Source organism: Monodon monoceros, unplaced genomic scaffold, assembly GCF_005190385.1.
Source record: "Monodon monoceros isolate NGI ecotype Baffin Bay Population unplaced genomic scaffold, NGI_Narwhal_1 Super_Scaffold_11, whole genome shotgun sequence".
Taxonomy (NCBI): Eukaryota; Metazoa; Chordata; class Mammalia; order Artiodactyla; family Monodontidae; genus Monodon; species Monodon monoceros.
In genome coordinates, this window is record NW_021703767.1 from 40,519,718 (window position 1) to 40,542,890 (window position 23,173).

At 34.1% G+C, this 23,173-nt stretch overlaps 1 protein-coding gene across 3 annotated transcripts in view; it reads left to right on the forward strand.

Annotated features, from left to right (window-relative positions):
• Positions 1–23,173, forward strand: part of ZNF654 (zinc finger protein 654) — a 93,880-nt gene that overhangs the window by 65,095 nt on the left and 5,612 nt on the right. For all 3 annotated transcript variants that reach the window (XM_029214094.1, XM_029214093.1, XM_029214095.1), the window contains 4 exons: positions 8,996–9,131; positions 11,808–12,010; positions 12,611–12,750; positions 19,507–19,648. In XM_029214094.1, coding sequence (XP_029069927.1) covers positions 8,996–9,131; positions 11,808–12,010; positions 12,611–12,750; positions 19,507–19,648 — 621 coding nt within the window. The remainder of the gene's footprint in view (positions 1–8,995; positions 9,132–11,807; positions 12,011–12,610; positions 12,751–19,506; positions 19,649–23,173) is intronic.

Sequence of the window (23,173 nt, forward strand, 5' to 3'; positions counted from 1 at the left end):
GTTATGCCCACCCTGTTTCACTGGGGCAAGTGTTGATCTCCCCTGAGAAGTTAGAGTATATATTCATCGTGGTCATAAGACCAGCACATCTCCCAGATTTTATTATTTGTAGCTAATAGGAATAAGTTTAGAACTATTAACATTCCACTAAAACCTTCTCAAAACTGGGATCATGTCCCCTCCTCCCTAGGCTACTTGGAAGAAATTTCCCAAATACTTAATTTGGCGGTTTTGAATACCAAAATTCCTCATCTTGGTATTCAAAACCACCTTTGTATTGCTGGTTAAAAGGTTTTTAAATATAACCATATCAGCTTAAGAACAAGACATAAGTGAGAAGCAGTTTCAAAATTGTGTTCCCATATTTTCTGCTTGAATAGAAGCTCTCCTATCTCTGCACAACTCCATCTTGATTGCATATGACTTGCCCCACCTAAGTTTTTCCACTGTTACAAAGCACTAATCTATATTCTGTCTGTGGTTTGATAGTCTCTCCAACTACGACATAATTAGATTTGGTGGGCAAAGACTAACTTTCATCCCTTTGTTTCCAACACTTAGTAGTCTAAGTCCCCTAAGGGGGACTGGTATGTCTGCCAGTACAAAGGAAGGATAAATAAGTCCATAGACATTTCCATCTGATGTCTAGCCATTTCTTACTTAAAAAAAAAATTCTATTTAGAGATGTATTATCCTTGCTGAACTCTTAAAAAATAAGAAACAATGAGGTGTATTGTCTGAAGCTGTTTACTTCATGGTCCATTGGTTACCACTGTGTACAATAAGATGGGGGAGACATCAATAAATGTATTCATGGGATGAAACCATCAAATGTTTACTTGTAGATTATACTTTGACGATGTGTAGGAAAAAAGAGAAACTAAAGTATGTTTAATTGTGAGAAAAGTATAAGGGAAAAGATTTCACTATCTATGAAAGAAACATGTTTGACAAGTGTGCCACATATTTAGCACTGGGAGTAAGAGGGATTGATGTTAAAATTAAAGTTTCAGATTCTGAAATCATTTTGTAAAGATTGTATTCCTTAGATAAATCTTGTGTTGAAATGGGTAAAAGCTTTGATATTTTTCCTCTGGCATTTATCTTGAAATTATTACTCATGGTTAATAATTCTTATATATCACTGCCTCAGAAATGTTTTCACTTTCTCTGTGTTTTTTTAAATAATCTATTTGAGTAGGAAACACTTTACTTTGGTTCAACTGTTGAAGTTCTACAGTCACTTTGAAGAGATAAAAGACCCCAAATTATTTCAAGCATAAAATATATAATAAATAAACTTGAGATAGTTAAGCTCAAGGGACCAAGAGCAAGCCTCCAAAAGATAGGGCTGTCAACATCAGTAAGTTGCATATCTCAGGAAAGGCGGGTATACCTGGGCATATGGAAGAGCAGTCATCTCAAAGAGATGAACATTGATAGTTATTCACACCATAGTATCCAACATAAATGAAGATCTTAATATCCTGAGTATCTTGCAATCTGTGTTGTCAGGAGCAGACATATACGTGTCTTTAAAGTCAGTGATAGGACTTAACTTTGAAATTAGTTCTAAAAGCATATCAGGATCACTGAGGCACTCATTATTCACTGAAAGCTGATTCTGTAGAGTGTCTTTAATACATAATAATTAGAATTATCAACATATTAGTGCTTGAAGTAGTTTATATTTTCCCAGATAAAATATTAGCTCATAGAAAATTTAGCTGTAAAGAACTGTAGAGGATATTAAGTCCAATCTAATTTTTTAATAAATGATGAAACCAAAGACCAGAGAGATTCATTAATTCATTCATTCAACAATGTTTACTGACGCTTAAGTAACTTGTTCAATTTGTAGCATAGCCCGTATTGTGACCTGTTCTCTTGACTGACTCCAGTACTCTTTCTGCTGAGTCATATTTTACATTTAGCTCTCTGTGTAGGAAACTGTGCTCAAATAAATCTTGCATATACTTTAATTCTGCTTCAGGGTCTATCTTAGAGGCTAGAACTGTAACAATAGCACTTCTCTGTTGGCCATAATATCTCATTACTTATTTAAAAATATTGATAGTAGGGCACGGTTGTGCTTTTATTAGCATGGCAACCACCAATTAATTTTGAAATTTGATTATACTCTCAGTTGATAGTTTTACTGTATTTATGATTGGCTTCCGCTTCAGAAAAAAACTGATTGCTAATTTAAGTAACATTTACATTGTTACCTAAAATTTTTTAAATATAAAAATGCAATCAGGTTTATTACAGGAGACAGTTACTCATACTTAAATATTTGTTTTTTTCAAAAGCCCCAAAAGAGGTATCTTAAATAGTTCACTAAGTACGTGATTCTAGTTATTTTAAAAAATCAAATATGTGTAATTTATATGCATTAATGCATTTTTATAATTTTAAGACTGAGAGTCACTTTAGAAATTATTTAATCCAATAATCCCTTATTTTATAGATCAGAAAATTAAGCTCCAGTGGAGTTGAGGTTTATAGAAGCAGAAAAAGGACCTAAATCCTGTTCTCAACCCAGCATTCTTTCCAGTATTCCCTAATCTATTATATGAAATGATGTAACCATGTGTTTGCAATAATGTGTATGTCAAAAGAATAGGTTTAAAGAAACGTTTTTATTTATACTACCATCTTAAATGCTTCATGGTCTTAACATTTTAAAGCCTTTTCAAGACCACCTTATCCGGGAGAGGGAAGAAGAAGAAACTTTAGTTTGGTTACCTGAATGATAGCAGATGAAGGCATCAACTAGAGTGCAAATTATAGAAATGGCAAGGAAGAAGCAGATCAGGAGATGTTGAAGAAAACTGCCGTGACATTAGGATCAATAGAAGCAGATGAGTTTTATATTTGATTCCAAACACAAACATAAAAACAAATAATACCTAAAACCAAGAATCCCCAGACTTCTGATATAATACTCATCGAGATTTTTTCTTTAAGTTTGAGCACATATCCCCAATATATGTATATTTGTTATTTATGTACGTGCACTAATATTATAATACATTATAAAACACAAAAATACATAGTAAAATATTTTAACAGTGTGAGACTTTAATGACATCAGTATGACTGAATGTGCTTTTATTTTTGAAAAATTTTTAACAGTTCACATAGTACTTCAAAGTCTGATTTTTTAAGTTCAGTTTGCTTTGATACTTGGTTTTAATAGTTGTCGTAGGTGAAAAAGATACCTTTGGTAGATCCAAATGGAAAAATTTTTTTTTCTAAATGTTGATACTCAGTTTTAAATGCGTTCCACCAAATTTATAATTTTTTTAATAAAAAAGTTGCAATTTTGCAACTTTTTGCAAATTTGCAATTTTTTGTAGCAGTTTGACTGCTGAATTTCTATTGTTTCTGAAATCAATCATTGTTTTCTTGAATAGCAACCATTTTTTAAACAAAATAACTCATTTAAATGCTCCAAATGAAGAATTTTTTTTTTAGAATTTTATTTATTTTTTTTTATACAGCAGGTTCTTATTGAAGGATTGTTTTAAACAGAAAATTCTAGTTTAAGTTTTTTAATGGCATAGATACAAGCATTATAGGTGATACCGATTTTGGGCAACAACAATCACGTAATGATGTAAATACGTCCAAACATCCATTTTAAATGATTTTCTCCTTAAGAACTTTCTTTTACAAAGCAGTAACTTTTTCACTGTATACTATTCTCTTTATATGAGCAAACTCAGAATGTTTATGTTTTCAAAAACATAGGTAAATACTTCTTAGGAACTTATCACAGAAATGAACAGCAAATTTGTGAGAACTGTCTTTTTGTAAATGAAAACTGCATAACATCTTTGAATTTTACCACTTTTAAAGTGCTTTGCCATAAGATAACCGATGAAAATATAATAATAAAAGATATCATGATCATTCTCATTTCAAAGTATTATAAAGATTTTACTGTATTTTAAGGCTTTGCTTTTATAAATTAACCACATTGAATACCTTTTGTATTTTTGCTTTGATTTGCTGCAGTAGCTTGCTTATGAATGAATTTGACATGTGGTATTTTATACTTTTCTTCTGGAATCTGCATTTCATTCAAAATAAGACAGATATTCCATAGTGCTTCTACTTACACAGATTTCTATAAATTCCTATTTTGATTTAAAAAGTTATTTATTATTGCAAATACGTCTTCTCTGATATACCTTTCCTTTTCTGACTGTTTGAAGAAGCTTTTAACTACCTAGGAAGTAAGATGGCAACACCTAATTAGTAATGCAAGGCCTTCCTCCTATATTATGAGTACCAGAAGAGTGGAGTGGTACAGATTTTCAGTACTGCAGGAGAAAGAATTATTATGGATTGAGGTGGCTAGTGGAGGCTTCTCTGTGGAAAAATAGTTAAGAAAGGATTTAGATAGGTTTACCAAAAGTTGTAAGAGAAAGAGAATGATATGAGAAAAGGCATAGACAAGAAAGGACAAGATAAGTTTGGGAGACATGGAAGAGACCAGGCTGGAGAAAAGGAGTCATGATGTGCAATAATAGGTGAGTGAGTAGGTACGTAAATCCAGAGGTCCTTAAATACGAAGTCGGGGCATTAAGAACCTTTATCCTATGATAAGCGAAAGGGTTCAGATCAAGTTTGTGCGATGGCCAGAACACTGACCTGCAGCTTCACAGACATGTTGTGGTGGCCAACTCTAAAGTGGCAGCAGGTGCAGGGAAGAAACATCTTCTGGAACTAAATGGATTCTAAAAGAAGAGTGAGGTAGTTATGTTTTCTCTCTGCCTTTGGCAAAAACACAAGATTGAATGTAAGTTTCTGAGGAAATTGTATTTAGCACAGTGCAGTAGGTAAATAAAGGATGAGGTTAATACACAGGTCCAAATTTAATTAAGTAAACATTCTAAAAAAACACAATTGAATATACTCTAGAAAAGATAAGTTGTAAATTCTGTAGTGATTTAAGTGTTTCCTTTTCGCTTGGGAGGCTTTTAAATTGAATATCATCCAAAAAAGCCACCATACTATTTAAGGAAAAATAAGCCAGAAGATACTTAGAAACTTTTCTTTCATCCTGTGTCTTTTTAAGTAGACAAAAGTGAAATCTTTCTTTCATCTCTATTTCCTATCCAAAGTTATTTCCCCATAGAAGTGGCCTCCAAAATATGGTGCACTTGACTCAACGAGTGCACGCACACAAAAAACAAAACTTTCATTTATAATTTTTATATTAGAAAGATGAATTTAAGCTAATTTACTAATCTTTAATAGAAGGATTGGTAGGAGTACAGGTATATAATTTACAGTATAAACATTTATGAAAGTACACTCCAAATGTAGAAGGGATTGGGTTTGCCAAAAAGTTCATTCAGTTTTTTCTGTAAGATAGCTCTAGTAGCTAGTAGTGCTTAGTTGTCTTTAACTTCATTTGGAACAATTTTGTTAGATTGTATTCTGACAGCTGTCATATCATCGTGTGTTAAAAAAAAAAAAACTTATCAAAATTGGTGAATTTCTGTATAGCCATTTTAATATTGAAGATGGAAGAAAAAAGCAACATTTTTGGCATATTATGCTTTATTATTTCAAGAGAGGTAAAAATGCAACTGAAACGTGAAAAAAAAATTTGTGCAGTGTATGGAGAAGGTGCTGTGACTGATCAAATGTGTCAAAAGTGGTTTGTGAAGTTTTGTGCTGGCAATTTCTCGCTGGATGATGCTCCGTGGTCAGGTAGGCCAGTTGAAGTTGATAGCGATCAAATTGAGACATTAATTGAAAACAATCAACGTTATACCACGCGGGAGATAGCCAACATACTCAAAATATCCAAATCAAGTGTTGAAGATCATTTGCACCAGCTTGGTTATGTTCATCACTTTGATGTTTGGGTTCCACATAAGTTAAGCAAAAAAACCCTTCTTGACCGTATTTCAACATACGATTCTCTACTTAAACGTAATTAAAATGTTCTGTTTTTAAAACAAATTGTGACGGGCGATGAAAAGTGGATACTATACAATAATGTGGAACAGAAGAGATTGTGGGGCAAGTGAAATGAACCAGCATCAACCAAACCAAAGGCCGGTCTTCATCCAAAGAAGGTGATGTTGTGTATATGGTGGGATTGGAAGGGAGTCTTCTATTATGAGCTCCTTCTGGAAAACCAAACGATTAATTCCAATAAGTACTGCTACCAGTTAGACCAACTGAAAGCAGCACTCGACAGAAAGCATCCAGAAAGTCAACAGAAACACATAATCTTCCATCAGGTTAATGCAAGACTGCATGTTTCTTTGATGACCAGGCAAAAACTGTTACAGTGGCTGGGAAGTTCTGATTCATCCGATGTAATCACCAGGCATTGCACCTTCGGATTTCCATTTATTTCGGTCTTTACAAAATTCTCTTAATGGAAAAAATTTCAATTCCATGGAAGACTATAAAAGGCACCTGGAACAGTTCTTTGCTCAAAAAGATAAAAAGTTTTGGCAAGATGGAATTATGAAGTTGCCTGAAAAATGGCAGAAGGTAGTGGAACAAAATGGTAAAGTTCTTGGTGAAAATGAAAAATTTGTCTTATTTTTACTTTAAAACCGAAGGAACTTTTTGGCCAACCCAATACAATCAAAAAGTATGCCAGAGTTGACTGTGGGGTAGGGATTGTTAAATATACAGATTATCAGGGTTTTCTCCTAGAAACCTTGATTCAGTAGGTTTGAATTGGGGTCTGGGAATCATTTTTTAACAGGACCTCCAAGTGTTTCTTATTTTCAGCCAAGTTTAAGAAATTAGCAATAGACCTATTTCACCATATCTTGACTTTAGGCCCAAGTCCAGTTCTGGGTCCCACAGCACTAATGGCTGTATGATTGGTGCCTCACCTATCCTAACACAGCTAGAAAGAAAGATTGTCCAAGAGCTCAGCAGCAGAGCTAAAGCCTAATCAGTGATTCATGGGCTGGCATCCAGCTCACCTTATTTCTTATGCTTTGACTGGACCAAAAGCCAGCTTACGGTAGTTTAATTTGTATGGGCAGCAATATGTATGTCTAGAGTAATTTAGGAGTTTGTTTACCTTGAGGTTTGAAATCGATGGTTATTTTTAACCATGAAGTCATTGCCACAGATCATTACTATGTTCCATGTGTTAAAAAATCATGGCTGATCAATAACTTTATACCATATTTTTATGAGTGCTGTAATACGCTGACACATGGAAATGTAGAAATTAATTTTATGCTAAGGAAGTTGGGTGTCCTAAAATAAAATATTTATTCAGAATCTTAAAAAGTAGAAAAAAATAGCTAACATTAAGTACTTATGCATTGTCCTAAGCACTTTTCAATACTGTGTATTATTTAATCCTCACAACAATCCTATGAAGTAGGTGTTTTTAGTATCCGTTTTATAGAGGAGTTAACTGAAGGAGCAGAGAGGTTAAGTAACTTGCCCATTTGGCTATAGGGTTTTTGTTTGCTTGCTTGCTCATTTTAATTTGGGAATTCCCTAAGTAACTTTTAGAAGATACTTACTTTCATGTTTTGACTTAATGATCCTTTGGCTTCTTTGAATGATTCTTCATCTTGAAACTTGATTCCTTCTACTGCCTTGTTCTCTTACAAAACAAAACCTCTTGCATGTATTTTAACAATGAATGAAAAGTGGCATATAGATATCACTTTGGAAAGTTGAAACGATGAAAGAGCATGACAATTTAATAAAAGCAAAGTGTTCACTGCCACTTTGAATATGTAGCCTAATGATCCATCTGATAAATAAAATTTGTAAATATATATGGTTTTATCCTGAAGCTTCGCTTTATAACTGTTACTAGGTTTTTCATGTCTGAGGGATTTTTTTAGCACAGAAAGAAATCCTGACAGTTGCTTGTATTTTAATTGATGTGCAGTTTATTCCAGTTTTTAGCATTGCCAATTTCAATATCTAGTTTTTTCTTAAGGCCTTAAGCTCAATTTATGCATTAAAAAATAAATCTATCCATACCTTCACTAGGCCTTCAGTTAATCTTTTTAAATTATCAAATTAAATTCCATGAAACATTTAAAAAAATACCTAACAAAGTATATAATGAATCAAAGCATCATAATCAAATGATTAAATCTTGTAAATCTAATAAATTTATAAATTCAGTAAACCAAGTTCTCCTAAATATTAAACATTGTTCACAAACTTGTTACATATTTCGTATTTTAATCACAAGTCTGAGATACCAGATTCTCTAAAAACATTTCAAATATCTTTTTTAAAAAAGTCCTCCAAAATGCATAGACAAATTATCAGTTAATGCCCAACTTATCAATAGTATCTTTATCTTAAACCTAATGCAAAGTCTTCGTATTATAGCCTGGATTCATTCCTTCAGCCTGTCATTTCTCATCCCAAGACTATAAATCTACTTACACAACAAAGTGGAATAGAATTTCCATCTTCCAGCCTTCTGCTACACCTAAGATTCTACATTTGGGATCAGTGACAGAGACCTGTATCTACCTGCCAACCAGAATCTGCATTGGACAGGGACCTCTCTATTACCTTCTTATTGTTAGGCCTGCCATTGTTAACAGAGACTTTATGAACTCTCACATGACTGAACGTACACGTTTTACATTTTTGCAACCTGGTTCTTTTCCTAGGAATGATGCATCCTGTAAGTTTTTCCATTAGGTTTTTGCAGCCTGGTTCTTTTCCTAGAAATGATGCATCCCATATGTTTTTCCCTTAGGTTACACTTCATCCCTGTTACATTGGGATTTTCTAAGTCCAATTATGTACAAACTGTGTAACCTTTGGCATTAAAGCCTATTTGTGTACTAATGGGGTTTTGACACCCTAATTAGGTTACTAAAGCAACCCTTTCTCTTCTGTAGTTTAACAGCTGCCTCACTGACCATCAGTCATTTTATTGACAATGATGATCAAGTTTAGTTTTTAACCCCTTTAAATTCACAAAGCCAAAATGATTTTTCTCTCCTAGGAATGCCAGAATCACCTCCGCAGATATGGAAATGTGAATCTGGAACTGGTGACTCGAATCATTAGAGATGGTGGCCCATGGGAAGATCCAGTGTTGCAAGCTGTTCTAAAAGCCCAGCCAGCATCTCAGGAGATAGGTACTTCAGGAGACTCAAACTCTAAACCAACATTTGTGAGAAGCAAATACAACTTCATTTTCTAACTAGAGCAGTAATAGTGATTTTTCTTTATTTTATAATACTGAATAAGAGTAATGTATTTTCACATGAAGTGTGTCTAATTTGTTACATTAACCCAGCCCAAGAGTGACTTGACATAAGATTAGGTACAATTATTTCTAGTAATTTCCTATTAAAATGGGAATTCAGAGTGTTAACATATTTAGTATCCCCATGCTTTTTACAGAGTTTGTTTTCACTTATGTTTTTTAAAATCTATTTAAGTAGGAACACCCTTTAAAACAAACAAACAAAAAAACACCCTCCTTAAGCACATGGAATCTCCCTTATACAGGAAACTCTGTGAAGGATGGAACTCCTTCAGCTTTTGTTTTGATATACACTACCATATATCCTACACCTAGCCAGTGCTCAGTATAAATATTTGTTTACTGAATGAATGACCACATGATGAATGCATAACTGAATGAGTGACTAATAAGTAAATTTCGATTCCAAATACTCTAGAGCAGTATTTCCCGAACTTCATTCATTAATAGAAGTTAAGTTTTGTTTCATCCCCTTACCACCTGCATACCTTTTGGACATCACTTCCTCTCCAACCTAGATACACAGTGGTTCCTGTGAGCCAAAATCTGCTTTTGAAGGCAGGAAGCTCTGTCAACTATTTCTAGTTAATTCTTTTTAAAAAAAATTTGCCATATTATTCCTGAGCCCCAGAACATTTGGGTCACCAAAACATAGAATGTAAGCTCAGCAGTAGTGAATAAGCACAAGTGTGGACACATTTGAGAGCATGGAGAGAGCCTATGGAGTGCAGTTATAACATGACCAAAGGGAAAGACAAGACCTGCCAGCTGGAACCATTCAGATATTGGTCTGGTGAGAAGACGTTTCACACCACCAATTGCCTGTGCAGGTTAGGATCTTTCCATTTGTCCCAGGTAAAGGAGTGGGGTGGGTTGTGAGTAGAACTGAATGGAGAAGGGGCTATGATTCTAGGGCTTAAGAGCAAGCTGACCCCAGATACAAGTGTAGAGGACTAGAAGAGATGTTAGAGAAGATGAAAAAAGAGATAAGACCAGGAGAAGCAGTGGTGGAATGAGATGGGAGGTAGGACAAGACTAGAAGGAAAGAGCTAAGGTATATGTGACAATGGTGTGGTATAAATATAAAGGATACAAAGGAGAGTAGCACTTGATGTGAGGGTCTTGGAAAGAAATAAAAAGAAAAGAAAAAAACTGAAGAGGGAGGCAGTAGTTAGATCAGAGGAGGAAGAGTTGGCTCATTGAGGAAAAGTATGAACCATCAAATATAGGGAAGGCAAGGGTGACAGCCTTGAAGGAATCTCTGAGGAAACTGGAGAATGTGGCCAGAGGGGACAGGAGCTAGGCAAAGACAGAATCATAGGGAATGAGAACAGGGGAGGAGAGTTTGGGGTTTTAGGGTAGCTTTTAGGCTCCTTTCAGTAGGAGCTAGAACAAACCTGTTGCTTGTTGGTGTGAGGGCTGATGGCCTCAATATATACAGTTTATAATATGTATATAGTCCTTTCATATATATTGCTTTTATACTTACACTAGCATACCTCACTTTGGGAAAAGCTGCTCTAGAACCTCATTAATGTAGATGACTGTACTCTAGTTGGTGATCATCAGAGTAAAGATCAGTCTGAAGTTTATCTTTGCATCAACTATACAAAATCATTGTCTGCTTAGCTTATAGTGTAAACAGAATTGCAAGGCAAATGTTGAAGCCCAAATAAAACATTATTCATAGGCATTTCAGAAACTACTGATTAAACATATATAACTAATTAAAAGATTTTTGGATTTGAAATCATGAAATATGGGTTCCAGTTCCTGCTCTGCCACTTATTTAATTAATTCTTTGTCCTTGGGCAAGTCATTTGACCTCTCTGAGACTCAGTTTTGTGATCTGTAAAACAAGTATTAATAGTATACCTGTCATGAGGTTGTTGTTAGGTCTAAATGAACTTATATAGATAAAGGTTTTTATATATTTTAAAATTGTATAAAAGCAAGTATTAATTAGTAATTATCCTTAGTGACACATGGGCATATATTAATAAGCAGTCCTGTTTGGCACTACTTGTAACTTAATTTTTTTGTTTGAAAGTAATAAAATATATTTCTTTTATGATTGAACTTTTTCATTAATTCAGATTACATTTCTCTATAATTAATCTGAATTAATATGGTTTAATGACAAATTACAATTTAGCCTTTTAATCTTATAGGAATGAAAATACTGGTCAGTAAGAAGATAAAGTATGTAATCTTAGACTAGAAAGAAATTTGAAACATATTTTAACATTAGTGAACACAAAAAAAGAATATTTCATGTTTTTTTTTGTTTTTTAAATTTTGCTTTTTAGACTGAGAAAGAATCAGCAAATATTTCTTGGGCACAGTTTTGGTGTCTCTTACTTCCATTTTTCCAATCATTTAACTGAACATTCCTTTCACAAATAAACTCCTAATAAGAAAAATACTATTTAATTAAATAGTTGATTTAATTAGATACCACATGTTAGCGCTAAGGTGTCAAAGAACAAAGTTTGAGACAGTCTTTTCATGAGAGTAATAAGAGTCTGTTTTCTTTTTAATATAGTGAACAAATATTTAAGTTCTGAAAATCCACTATTCTTTGAACTACGTGCCAGATATCTAATTGCTTGTGAACGCATACCTGAAGCAATGGCTCTCATTAAATGTTGTATAAATCACCCAGAAATCAGTAAAGACTTGTACTTCCATCAAGCACTCTTCACATGTCTGTTTATGTCACCTGTAGAAGATCACCTATTCCGGGAGGTATTGTTTGAGATTATGTTTGCCTATTACCATTTTAACATTACCAAAAAAAAAAAAAGTAGCCCATTCTTGTTAAATTCCTTTTACAGTAATATCAAAGGTTTTAAAATTACATTATCTAGATGTTCCCTTTGGCACCATTCTTTAAGCTCATATTGAATTAGAGTCTGATATTAACAAATGATGAAATTAAAATTTTTGTTGATAAGCATTATTCATGTTGAGTGAGCTTCTGGTGTGACAGAGGTTAAATAAAAACCGAGAAGCATTATGATTTTGCATTTTAAATAAAATTGTAAGAAATTAAATGCATATGTTTGTTATTTTGGTTTTTTTTTAAGATGAAAGAACCTTTTTCGAATATGGACCCTACATACCGACAAGCTGTGGACATTGAGATTAAAAGTAGTCATTGTAAACTGTAGGTTCTATATAGTGAAACTATGAAAACATGAAAATATCTCTGTACAACTCATCATTGTCTTTGTAGAAGAAAACTAGAAATCTAATTTCTTCTGAATGCTTAATTTAAACATTTATTACACCTATCTTTCTAGATATTTTTAATGATACAAACTGGTTTTTCTTTTTCTCTTATAGCATTTACTGAAAACTGATTGTAAGAGTGGAATTGATATCATCTGTAACACTGAAAAAGAAGGCAAGACTATGTTAGCCTTGCAACTCTGTGAATCCTTTCTTATTCCACAGCTCCAGAATGGGGATATGTACTGTATCTGGTAAGTGTTCCTAATATAGAAATTGAAATGGTGAGATGGGGTACAGAAGGAGAATTGGTTAGCAGAATTTGCACCTTATATATTTTTTTAAAGTTATGTGAAAATGTTAAGCCACTTTTTCCCCCACATTTATTGTGCAAAAAACGATAGGTTGTAAGACCTATCGTAAGGATTAAAAAAGAAAATGATCATGTACCAGTAATTGATAGTGTTGATATTTAAGGAATGTGTTACAATAAAATAGTTATGTTTTAAATTAAATTTAGAGTGTTATTTTTAAATTTTTTTAAGAGTTCATTTTTCGGAGCAGTTTTAAGTTTTACAACAAAATTGAGAGGGAGGTACAGGCATTCCCTATATATTCCCTGCCCCCACAAAGGCATTTCCTCCCCCATTATCAAGATCACTCACCAAATGGCACATTTTTTACTAAGAATGAACCTACATTGACACAATTACCCAGAGTCCACAGTTTACCTTTAGGGTTCACTCTTGGTGTTAATTTTCTATGGGTTTGGACAAATATATAATGACATATATCCATCACTATAATATCATACAGAGTATGCCCTAAAAATCCTCTGTGCTCTGCCTATTCATCTCTCCCTCCCACCCCTGCCACCACCTCTGGAAACAACTGATTTTTTTTTTTTTTTTTACTATCCCCATAGTTCTGCCTTTTCCAAAATATCATATAGTTGGAATCATACAGTATGTAGCCTTTTCAGATTGGCCTTTTTCACTTAGTAATATGCATTTAAGGTTCCTCTGCATCTTTTCATAGCTTGATAGCTCATTTCTTTTTAGTGCTGAATAATATTCCATTGCCTGGATGTACCACAGTTTATTTATCCATCATCTACTAAAGGACATCTTGGTTGCCTCCAAGATTTGGCAGTTATGAATAAAGCTGCTATAAACATCTGTGTGCAGGTTTATGTGTGGACATAAATTTTCACCTCCTTTGGGTAAATACCAAGGAGCACGATTGCTGGAACGTATGGTAAGAGTATGTTTAGTTTTGTAAGAACCTGCCAAACTGTCTTCCAGAGTGGCTGTACCATTTTTCATTTCCACCAGCAGTGTTTGAGATTTCCTGTTGCTCCACATCCTCACCAGCATTTGTTATTCGTGTCCCAGATTTTGGCCATTCTTATAGGTGTGTAGTGGTATCTCATTTTAATTTGCATTTCCCTGATGACATATGATGTGGAGCATCTTTTCATATGCTTATTTGCTATCTGTATATCTTCTTTGGTGAGGTGTCTGTTAAGGTCTTTGGCCCATTTTTTAATTGGGTTGTTTGTTTTCTTATTGTCGAGTTTTAAGAGTTCTTTGTATATTATGGATAACAGTCCTTTATTGGATGAGTCTTTTACAAATATTTTCTCCCAGTCTGCGGCTTGTCTTTTAATTCTCTTGATATTGTCTTTCACAGAGAAGTTTTCAATCTTAATGAAGTCCAGCTTATCAATTATTTCTTTCATGGATCATGTCTTTGGTGTTATATCTAAAAAGGCATCAACATACGCAAGGTCATCTAGGTATTCTCCTATGTTATCTTCTAGGAGTTTTGTAGTTCTGTGTTTTCTGTTTAGACCATGATCCATTTTTAGTTAATTTTTGTGAAGGGTGTAAGGTCTGTGTTTAGACTCTTTTTTTTTTTTAATGTGGATGTCTAGTTGTTCTAGCACCATTTCTTGAAAAGACTATCTTTGCTCCATTGTATTGCCTTTGCTCCTTTGTCAAAGAACAGTTGACTATATTTATGTGGGTCTATTTCTAGCTCTCTGTTCTCTTCCATTGATCTATATGTCTCTTCTTTCACCAGTACAACTCTGTCTTCATTATGTTAGTTTATATTAAGTCCTGAAGTCGGGTAGTATCATTCCTCCAAATTTGTTCTTCTTCAGTATTGTATTAGCTATTCTGGGTCTTTTGTCTCTCCACATAAACAGTTTGTCCATATCCATAAAATAACCTGCTGGGATTTAGATTGGGATTGAATCTGTAGATTAAGTTGAGAAAAACTAATAACTTGACAATATTGAGCCCTCCTGTCCATGAACATGGAATATATCTCCATTTATTTAGTCCTTTGATTTCATTCATCAGAGTTTTGTAGTTTTCCTCATGTAGATCTTATACATATTTTGCTAGATTTTTTCCTCATGTAGATCTTATACATATTTTGCTAGACTTATACCTAAGTAACTCATTTTGGGGACACTAATATAAATGGTATTATGTGACTATTAGTTTTTCTAAGCATTTTTAAAACCAGTTAAAAATTATTAGCAGAGGGCTTCTCTGGTGGCGCAGTGGTTAAGAATCCACCTGCCAATGCAGGGGACATGGGTTCAAGCCCTGGTCCGGGAAGATCCCACATGATGCGGAGCAACTAAGCCGGTGCGCCACAACTACTGAGCCTGCACTCTAGAGCCTGCAAGCCACAACTACTGAAGCCCGCACACCTAGAGCCCATGCTCTGCAACAAGAGAAGCCACTGCAATGAGAAGTCCACGCACCACAGTAAAGAGTAGCCCCCACTCGCCACAACTAGAGAAAGCCCACACGCAGCAATGAAGACACAACACAGCCCAAAAATAAATAAATAAATAAAAGAGTTCCTCTTGAAATATCCTCAAATAATAGCAAAATGTTTAAAAAAAAATTATTAGAATATTATGAAGCGTCAAATTTATCTAGCAATCATGTAATTTAGAATGTGGTTTGAGAGTAGTTTTAGTACCAACCCTTAAGTGCTATTAGATGAAATCATGAATAATAATTAGAAAAGATTCTAATAACTTCTGCCTCCCCTACCCCAGTACACACACACACACACACACACACACACACAAAAGAAAAAAAACCCTGCCACTTTGACATGTCATTAATTCTTAAGAGAAAACTAGGTTTCATGTGCCTAACATCATAATATGAAATGATATGGGCTATAAACATTTTTTAATAAATGCTTTCAAATTTTAAGTTCTTAGATACTTAAAACAATAGCTTGAAGGTGGTTTAAAGATAAACTTATTTAATATATTATAGATTTTATAGATTAAAATCTTCAGATTCAGAGATAGAGTCAAATAGCTAATTAATAGAACTGGGTCTAGAAACTAGTGGATTTTGTCTTCTATGGGACTGTACTCTTAGAATATACAAATTTTTATTCAGAAGTTTACCATGTAAATTGAAATTACAAATAGAGAGGAGGATCAGGAGACAATGGTAAGACATACACTTCTAAATAGTTTTCAAAGTATTATCATTTCTTGGTATGTAGTTATTTTGAAACAGGATATAGTCATTACTGTTATAGTATATCTTTTCCTATGGTGATAGGAATGTTCTCTATCCTTGGCTATATTAAACTATTTAAACAGAATATCCATTGTTTTCATTTTAACACACTCATAAGTAAACTGGAATCAAGTATAAACAAACCAAAAAGGACCAGGAAAACATTTTATTTTCTTCTTCTCTTGGCTGACCAATTTCTACTCTTTAGGGAAGAACTTTAAAAATAGAACAGTGCCTATCTTTCCTGCTCCTGGCCACAGTCACCTTCTAAGAATAGAAGCTGGCTGTGTGACTCCCAGCTGCCTAACTGAAAAGAATCTTTAGCCTGCTTCTTTGTCCTTCCTTCTGAGTAGGCTGAGTTCTGATCGCCTGCCCTCTTATTTCTTCTACCTCTCTCCTTTATATTTCTGAGTGCTGGGGTCCGAAAAAGTTGATTTTCACTGTAACTTCAAGAGCAGGATTCTTTCCAGCTTATAAGGTCCGTGTTGTCTGTTTCATCTTGGTCTTCAGCTTACTCTTCATCTCCCCTCTCTGAGGACAAAACCTGATCACAGTCCAGTTTTGCTCTGTCTCAAGCCAATGAAGCAAGCTACTAATCCAGTTCTCTCACCATCGATAATAAGAATATTATAATCATAGCAGCTGCTTATATTTGCTGAGTGCTTCCATTAGTCTATGCTTTATATATGCATTATCTCATTTACTCCAGCAATCTTATGGGGTAGATAATATGCCCAAACCATTCAACTAGTAAATAATGATTCAAACCCAGGCAGTCTCTGCTACTAAACATTACTTACTATAAAATGGGTATAGTATGAAAAAAAATCTATGTGGTAAGGGTGGCTATAGACCTTGTTATAGTCTCTCTGCAACTAGATAACTTGGCGGTTATATTAGCAGTTAGCTACCTGGGAAATGTGTTTGTACACCAAATCAGTGCTGTGTTGTTTCTTTTTTAAGGACCCTTTTTTGGAAAGGAAAACATAAGCTTCATTAAACTTTCCCTTTCATCTTCACAAAGAAGACTATCTGAGCAATTTATTAAACATCAGTATATACCAGACATTTCACCTAGGTGTTTTCACTTATCTCTCTTAATTCTTCTTATGTATAAGAAAACTGTGGATAAAAGAGATAAAAGCCACACAGCTAGTAACAAAATGGAGTTGGAATTTATACTAGTCAGTTTCCAAGTGATAACATCCTATGTCTAACTAGTTCAGGGAGAAGGTAGTATTTATTGAATGTATACTGGGGTATGACGTGAGCCACAAAAAGGGCAGGGTTATAGGTGGTCCTCAAAGATAATTGCTAACAGGGACGTTGAGATTGCTGGGTTTTTTTAAAAGTATCTCTGTTCTGCCATTTGGCTTCAGTCTTTCCTGTTGCAGACCAGAAGAATGCCAACAGTCCCCAGGCTTCATAGTTTAGAGCTGAGAACATTCCAGGGATTCTGACTGACTTAATTGGGGTCAGTTTCCCATTCCTGAATTAATATTTTAAGGAGAGTGAGGAGGGTCACTTAGGCATGGCCACTGAGGTTCCAGCCCTGTGTATTCGGGCTATTCTTAGAAAATGGTGGTTCAGTGTGAACTGGGGAGTACCATCTCAGTTGGCATGTAATGCCCTATTGAAATGTAGGTCTCTTATTCCCAATCTCCTGTTCTTCTTCACTACCTCCACTATATAATGTGTCATTGAGAAGATTTACAATGTATTAATAGTTGGGGAAACAGGACTTATAAACAAGGAAGTATATGAAAGGCATTAAACCAGTAAGAGAGATAAGATCTGTTCTGAAGTAGTTATCACTTTAAGTTTGGGGTATTCATGAAAATTTGCATTAAGAAGAGGCACTTGATATGGACTCTGAAAGATAAGCTTATCTTAGAAATAAATATTTTCCAAGTAGAGCAATCAGCACAACAAAAAGTGAGAATAAATGAAGCACATTAACTGACACTGAGGAAACCAACTTAGGAGAATGCCCAGGATTCAAATCCTGATCCTTCTGACACCAAAGCCCATGTTTCTGTTGCTTTTAACACCACAAGGGATATTGAACAAGTACTAAATGAAATAATCTGGGAGGCTGGAAGCAGATCAGTTTAGCAACTCCTATAGAAGTACATATGGAAAATTAAAGGGCCTAACGTGGTAGCATTGAGAAAGAATGATATAACTGTGGGCAAAAATATAATAAAAATATAAAGACTATGAAAAACAAGCAGGTTAGAACCAGACAGGTTAGAGAAATGTTTAGTGTCATTGGTCTAGGAAAAGGTAATCAATTTTGCAGGAATTTGATTTGTTCTAAATGGATTAAAGTGATAGAAACCAATCTAAGTTGAAATACCCAGTTACAGAAAGTGGGAAAGAAGTCAGAGCTAGAGATTTGGGAACATGGTGTGAAACCTGGTGAGCTTTCCAAAGGAATATGTGTGCCAAAAAAAAGTGAGTGGTGGACGAAAGCTTAGGAACACCCACACAGCTTGTGTGAAATAGAAGAGGAATTTTGGTTTTACTTATTGTGTTGCTTGCCATCATTTTTTGTTTTGTGTTCTGTGTTGTCTCTGTAAATAGAGTATGCATACCTTCATGATAGTAGTCAAGCTGTCCTTAGATTTAATAGCTGTATGTGCTGGGTTCAAAGTACATTCTCAGTATATCACTTTTTTTTTTAAACATTTTCATCAATTATTTTAATACATTTTAGATTATGATGTTTTATGTAACTTTTATGACACTTTTCAAGGAATTCTAATTTGCTAAAATGTGATATCCAAATGTAACAATTATATCTTATGATTTCCTTTGCCTCAAAACCCACTGCTCCTACCTTGTTCATCTAATAACCTTGGCCATATTTTAGAAAAGAGTCTACCTGTGAAATACTTTAAATGGTCCATAGCTTGTCTGTTTAAAATACTACATCTTAATGGAAGAGTAGATGATATAAAACAAAATTTCAGAATCAGTACTATAATATACTTACACTTTTAATCTGTAGTACTTTTGGTATCTTAATAGATTGAAAAGTATGAACCATTCTTTGCAGAAATTCTACAACATTGATTTATAAATTTGCAAGTGGGTATTAATTAAAGGTCAAAGTTAAATTTTTTAAGCAATATCATTAATATTAGTATACTGAGATTAGAATTTGTTTTGATCAAGTACTAGAGATGCCTTAGGTTTGTTGGCATATAATTAGAATGCATTCCATACAGCAAATTGCAATTTCTAATCTCACCTTTTCTCCTAGCTTCTATTAATCCCAAATAGGTAGTGGAAGTAGCCTGGAAGTTAACTTAATATCCATTTACACCCACTTTGTATACATCCCAGCCAGGGCACTACAGAATCAGGGAAAGACAGCTAATGTCTGTATTTGAATAAACCGTATCTTTGATATTTCTCTTTTTTTCTCATTTACAGGGAGTTGATTTTCATATGGAGTAAACTTCAGCTAAAGTCTAATCCTTCAAAACAAGTTTTTGTAGATCAATGCTACCAGCTTTTAAGAACAGCAACTAATGTGAGAGTCATATTTCCTTTCATGAAAATCATTAAAGATGAGGTAAATAGTATATATTTATCCCTTCATTTTAAATTAAATTTAAATGACAGTTCACTGAAACTTGAATCTCTTGTGGTAAAATGTATTTGATCATGTAATTGAAGAAAAGGAGGATTTTAAGGCATTCTCCATATATTATATCCTCCCCTCCCCCCCCACCTCAAACTCCCAACATGGTGCAAATAGTATGCATAAATGAAAATAACTGAAAAAAAGAGAAAAAAAATTTAGTGTTACATAAAGTTTAGTATGGGAACTGCTTCCATAAGAAGCTATTATCTCTTTTCTTATAATTAAATAAGCCTGGCCCTTTTAACATTATTCTAAGTCCTGTATGTAGAATCTTAACTAATTTGCAAATGAACTTTCTGTAACTATAGCTAATACCTGTTCACCATCATAGAGAAATAGTTCATAGTTTTTACGTTTGGTGTTTAGGTAAAAAGGAATAATGAATTCTGAGACATTTTTGAAACCTAAGGACAAATTTTTAAAGTGTTTATTTAAAATAATAGTAAAAACCCATTACCTGTTTTTAAAAATAGTTCTGAAGCAAGTTTTTCATGGGCCACTGGCAAGTGAGTACAATTCTACGTATGATTCTTACATAGACATGAAAGTAGATCCTACAGATCCTTTTACTTTTTCTCCTCAAGTATTAACAGAACTTTGAGTACAAAGATAGGAAAGATAAAGCTACCTTACATTTTAGGTAGCTCCATTTAACTGAATCTTTATGTGGGTTACTTTTAAATATATAAGGAGGCATCCATTAAATAATATATTTTAATTTTTTTACATATTTATGCATTTATTACATTCATTATCACATCACTCATTAGATGTATGACCATGTAGTGATCATATTCCCGTGATAAAAAGCATTATATCAGAGGGTTTGGTTTTGTTTTATTTCCTATTTATTTGCTAACTGCATTAATAGCTTCATTATTAAAGAGTGAAATGTCATTTAAATGCATTGTCAAAGTTAACCTCTCTCCCCACCAAAAAAAACAAAGAAAAAACAAACTATGCTATAGAATACTTCTTAATATTTGAAGTACATCAGAATTACCTGTAAAACTTCTTAAAAAATATTTATCTATCTCTGTTTTTTTAACATATGATTCTCATTTGTACCAAAAATCGAGAGACTTTGTTATAGAAAATTTACAATATAGGTGAAGTTCAGCCAATTATCATAGAGCTTTCTCGTTTTCACATGTGTGGTCAACCTAAGAATACATGATAAGAGGAAAAATTCAAAGATGAAATAAATATTTAAAATGTGCTTAATTTCTTATACTATTAAAAACATTTTTATCTGATGGAATAGATCATTCACACGCCTCAGTGCTAAGAGGCACAGGCAATGCTGTGTGAGTTCAGAAGGAGACATTACAGATAGCATATCTGAAAAGCCTTCACAGAGGAAGATGCTTTCAGTTGGGTTTTAAATGATAGAGGAGGATAATACTAATATTTGTAGAGGATTTTGTAGTTTACAGAGCCCCTTCTCCTCAGTTTATTATTTGGTTCTCACAGCTGTCCAGTGGCATTAATAGGGTGGCACAGAAACGGGGAAGTGTGTGGATGACGAAACTAATCGAAGAGTTTAGTTTCTATGGGGTTGCGGGTAGGGTTGCTATAGACCCTAAAGGGACTGAATGCTACTCTAAAAATTGAAATGTCAGTCCATAAATATACTGGAATTGTTAAAGGCTTTCAGGTAAGAAAGTAGCCTGTTCCCTTTTGTGATGATCCTGAAATTTTTAAACCTCAGCAACTGTGAGTACATTATAATTTCATGAGAAAAGAGAGGATGTAGATAGAACATTGAACAAAGAGAATGAATTGTTTTGAAGCAGTGGATTTGAATTTGCTATATCTGGAAAATCTAGGTAGGTTTTATAACTGACAATTATAGAAATAAGAAATTTGAATTCAGAAAAAGGATTCCAAGCTGGAAATGGTGGATTTATAGGAGACTAAATCAGTGGAATATTATCTGATCTCATTCATTCTGCAAACATTTATTCAAAGGTCACTGTATGTCAACTCCTATGTTAACCACAGAAGGATACGAAAAATGAGATACTGTCCCTGTGATTTACGAATTCCAAGTCAAGAAGTAGGGGCGTGGACAGTTATAAAACAATATTACATGCTTTTTAGAAATAAGTATAAATTATTCTCAGTGGAAAGAATAGAGAATGTTTTTAACTCTACCCCAAGGTAGGGGCCAGAATGAATCAGAAAAACTTTCAAGGCAGAATTGATTCTCAAAGAATGAATAGGAGATGGGTAGGAATTTACCAGCGAGGTAAAGTGATATGCAGAGTTAAGTTCTGCTTGTGGAACTATAAGTGAGGGTTGCATAGCACATAAGGAACTCAGAGGACATGAGGCTGGCAAGGTAGTGTTCCTCCCTGTCATCTGTAATATACCATATGCAGGCAATATGATACACAGACACAACTGTTAAAGACATATTATTATTTTATCTCTTTCTATTCAAACAAGCATTTAGGTCATTCTAGAGGCATTATTTATAACTTGAATTAAGGTGGATAGACAACAAATCCCAACTAAAAGCTGATGCAGTTATCTTTGAGTCATCAGTCAAAGTTTCAAAGCTTGAATACTTTTCAGATAACTTCCAGTAGGTTCATTATTCTGATACCTTATTAGATTTGGAAAGTTTATAATTGCCTTCTTCATGTGGATTACACTTCTCCCCTTATTTGGATTAATAATGTTACTTAATAAGTACAATAAATAATATTATTTAGTGCAGCTTTATGAAAGAGTTTCCATAAGCAGTTCTTTTTGTTTTTACTTTAGTATTTTTTTAACATCAAAAACTGATAACTGGGCTTCCCTGGTGGCTCAGTGGTTGAGAGTCCGCCTGCCGATGCAGGGGACACGGGTTCGTGCCCTGGTTCGGGAAGATCCCACATGCCGCAGAGCGGCTGGGCCCATGAGCCATGGCCGCTGAGCCTGCGCATCCGGAGCCTGTGCTCCGCAACAGGAGAGGCCACAACAGTGAGAGGCCCGCGTACCGCAAAAATAAAACAAAAAAAATTGATAACTGTGTTTTTAAATACATATAATTTAACCCTTCTGCCACAGAATGTAAGATTGGTACCTTAAAACAGGGGCCTAGATATGTAAGAAACTTGAATCACCATAAGTTCATGAAGCATTTTATATTTTAATAACCATAAGGTTATGAAGCATTTTGTATTATGGTCAGTAGGGCTTGTCAGACTTGAAAATTAAATAAATTGGAAGCTAAAATACTATCTTTTCCAGGTTATTCTCAAGTTAAAACAGATTTATTTATATATTAAAAAGTAGTTAAACATGGCTACCCATTGAAGAAAATTGCACATTTAGAATACTCTGTTTATTTAGCTTTCATTTCAGAGTTGTATTGGGTTGGCCAGAAAGTTTGTTCGAGTTTTTCCGTACGGTGCTATGGAACGTTTTGGCCAACCCAGTATTTTAAAAGGATAATCTAGT